The 2,787-nt window shown below is 31.0% G+C and overlaps 1 protein-coding gene across 1 annotated transcript in view; it reads left to right on the plus strand.

The window, feature by feature from the left end:
- LOC127661691 (troponin I, slow skeletal muscle-like) overlaps window positions 1-2,012 on the plus strand; it is a 3,610-nt gene extending 1,598 nt beyond the window's left edge. The window contains exons 4-6 of the mRNA XM_052152518.1: window positions 228-317; window positions 406-588; window positions 1,717-2,012. Of these exons, the coding sequence (XP_052008478.1) occupies window positions 228-317; window positions 406-588; window positions 1,717-1,812 (369 nt within the window). The 3' untranslated portion in view covers window positions 1,813-2,012. The remainder of the gene's footprint in view (window positions 1-227; window positions 318-405; window positions 589-1,716) is intronic.
- Window positions 2,013-2,787: the final 775 nt, after the last annotated feature.

A 2,787-nucleotide genomic window follows, 5' to 3' on the forward strand; every position in this document is an offset into this window, starting at 1 on the left:
AAGGTTTACCTAGGCAACGGGTAGCTACTTTTAAGAAGCTAAAATATTAGATTTATTTGATATGTTTAACATTGTTTGTTCACTATGTAATTTTCATTCTTCCTTTGTGTTATTTCATATAACTATGTAATGACTTCTTTTTTATTCTGATATGTGTAAAATAGTAATTATAAAGAAACGTTTTTGCCAGGTAATGTATACTCATGTCACATTTTGCATGTGTGCAGAAACTGTGTCGACAACTCCACGCCAAAATCGACGTGGTAGATGAAGAGAGATACGACTTTGAGCACAAAGTGGTTAAAAACAACAGAGATGTGAGTGTGAAGTGGGATTCACCTTTTCTGAATACACACAGAGAAGAAAAGACCATCACCTGTAATGAATAATGTGTCTGTGTTAAAGATCCATGAGTTGAAACTGAAGGTGCAGGATTTAGGAGGGAAGTTTAAGAAACCTGCCTTGAGGAAGGTGCGCGTCTCTGCTGACGAGATGATGAGAGCTCTGCTGGGCTCCAAACACAAGGGCTCCATGGACCTCAGGGCCAACCTTAAATCTGTGAAGAAAGAGGACATTAAACAAGAGAAGGTAAACACAGGCTCTCACATGAATGTGTGCTCTCTAATAAATCATTCAATGAATACATGTAGATGTGTCACAAAAAAAACAAATACAAATATATATATATATATATATATATATATATATATATATATATATATATACATATATATATATATATATATATATATATATATATATATATATATATATATATATATATATATATATTCAGATATGATATACAGTATATTTATTACTAATTTATAAGCTAATTCTAATTTATTGCTAATATATACAATACAATATATATATATTATAGAATATATACAGTATATATATATATATATATATATATATATATATATATATATATATATATATATATATATATATATATATTAGATATTATATACAGTATATTTATTACTAATTTATAAGCTAATGCTAATTTATTACTAATATATGCAATACAATATATATATTACAGAATACATAATATCTACATTTTATATATGTATATAATTTAGATATTATATACAGTATATTTATTACTAATTATATAGCAATAATGCAATTTTTTACTTCAATCAAGATAAATTAAGCTGTAAGTTTCTACTCTCAAATATATAATTTCACATTTCAGTTTCATAACAAAATTGTATAAAACTGAAACTTTAATAAAATAAAAAAACTAAATATTTTACATTTTATTATTTAAATTTTGTTAAACATTACACAATTTAATTAGACAATTGTATTAATTTTTTTCTGTGTATAACAAAATACTACCATGATGTCAATATGATTTATAATTTTATAAATATATCATTATTAATATTATTAATATTATTGCTATTATTGCATTACAGTAATGATCATTGGAAATGAGGCTCATTAAACAATTCATTACATGACAGTAATAAGTATAATGCAAAATTAATCTGTTTAATAGCCATAAAGGTATTTTACACAAAAAGCAAAAATGACTTTCTTTAAAAAAGATAGAATAAATAAATAATTTGTTTCCAGATATTTCACACTGAAAAATCACTTGGGCTTGTTCTTGACAGATTCACATGTAAAACTGAAAGATTCTTGACAGCATGTTTTCCATTTTTGGACATAAATACATACCATGTTTCTTTTCGACAGGTTATATCGTCAGAGGTGGGCGACTGGCGTAAAAACGTTGAGGCCATGTCTGGAATGGAGGGCAGGAAGAAGATGTTTGCTGGTGGAGGACAGTAAAGAAACCGTGTATATAACCAAGTGTGTTTATAACATTTAAATCACCACCAATAATAATCACTTTCAATCTCATATGAAAGTCTGTAACTTTACTAATATAGAAATAAAATGTTTACTCTTTTTGTGTTTAATGTATACTTTTTACCCCTTTAAGGTTAATAAAATGTTCATGATGCTAAAATGGTTTGTGATTCATTAAGACAACAGACGGTCTTAATATTTTTAACTTCACAAACTTGTGTGACTTACAGCTTGGTTTCGTCTCACAAATCAGGGCAGAGAGGTCACTTTTACCACTAACAGATGACAATTGACTATATTCACATAGTGTGACTGGCTGTGTGTTTGTGTTCAAGGACAAGACAAGCTTTGACAGTGATTTATTTGGTCTACACCTGTTTAGGGTAACAAAAGAGATGCATCTCAGTTGAAAGATGAGTTGAGGACAAGCAATGTGGCCTTGTTTGACAGGCATTTGAACAATGGGGTGTGTGCGATAAGTAAGGAATAGCATCACCACAAGAGAGCAGTTCAGCCATACTGAAAGTCGGGATGTTTTCTTGGCACACTTTAGGCCCCTTAGTGCCAATTGGGCATCGTTTAAATGCCACGGCCTACCTGAGCATTGTTTCTGACCATGTCCATCCCTTTATGGCCACCATGTACCCATCCTCTGATGGCTACTTCCAGCAGGATAATGCACCATGTCACAAAGCTCGAATCATTTCAAATTGGTTTCTTGAACATGACAATGAGTTCACTGTACTAAAATGGCCCCCACAGTCACCAGATCTCAACCCAATAGAGCATCTTTGGGATGTGGTGGAACGGGAGCTTCGTGCCCTGGATGTGCATCCCACAAATCTCCATCAACTGCAAGATGCTATCCTATCAATATGGGCCAACATTTCTAAAGAATGCTTTCAGCACCTTGTTGAATCAATGCCACGTAGAATTAAGGCAGTTCTGAAGGCT

Source organism: Xyrauchen texanus, chromosome 21, assembly GCF_025860055.1.
Source record: "Xyrauchen texanus isolate HMW12.3.18 chromosome 21, RBS_HiC_50CHRs, whole genome shotgun sequence".
Taxonomy (NCBI): Eukaryota; Metazoa; Chordata; class Actinopteri; order Cypriniformes; family Catostomidae; genus Xyrauchen; species Xyrauchen texanus.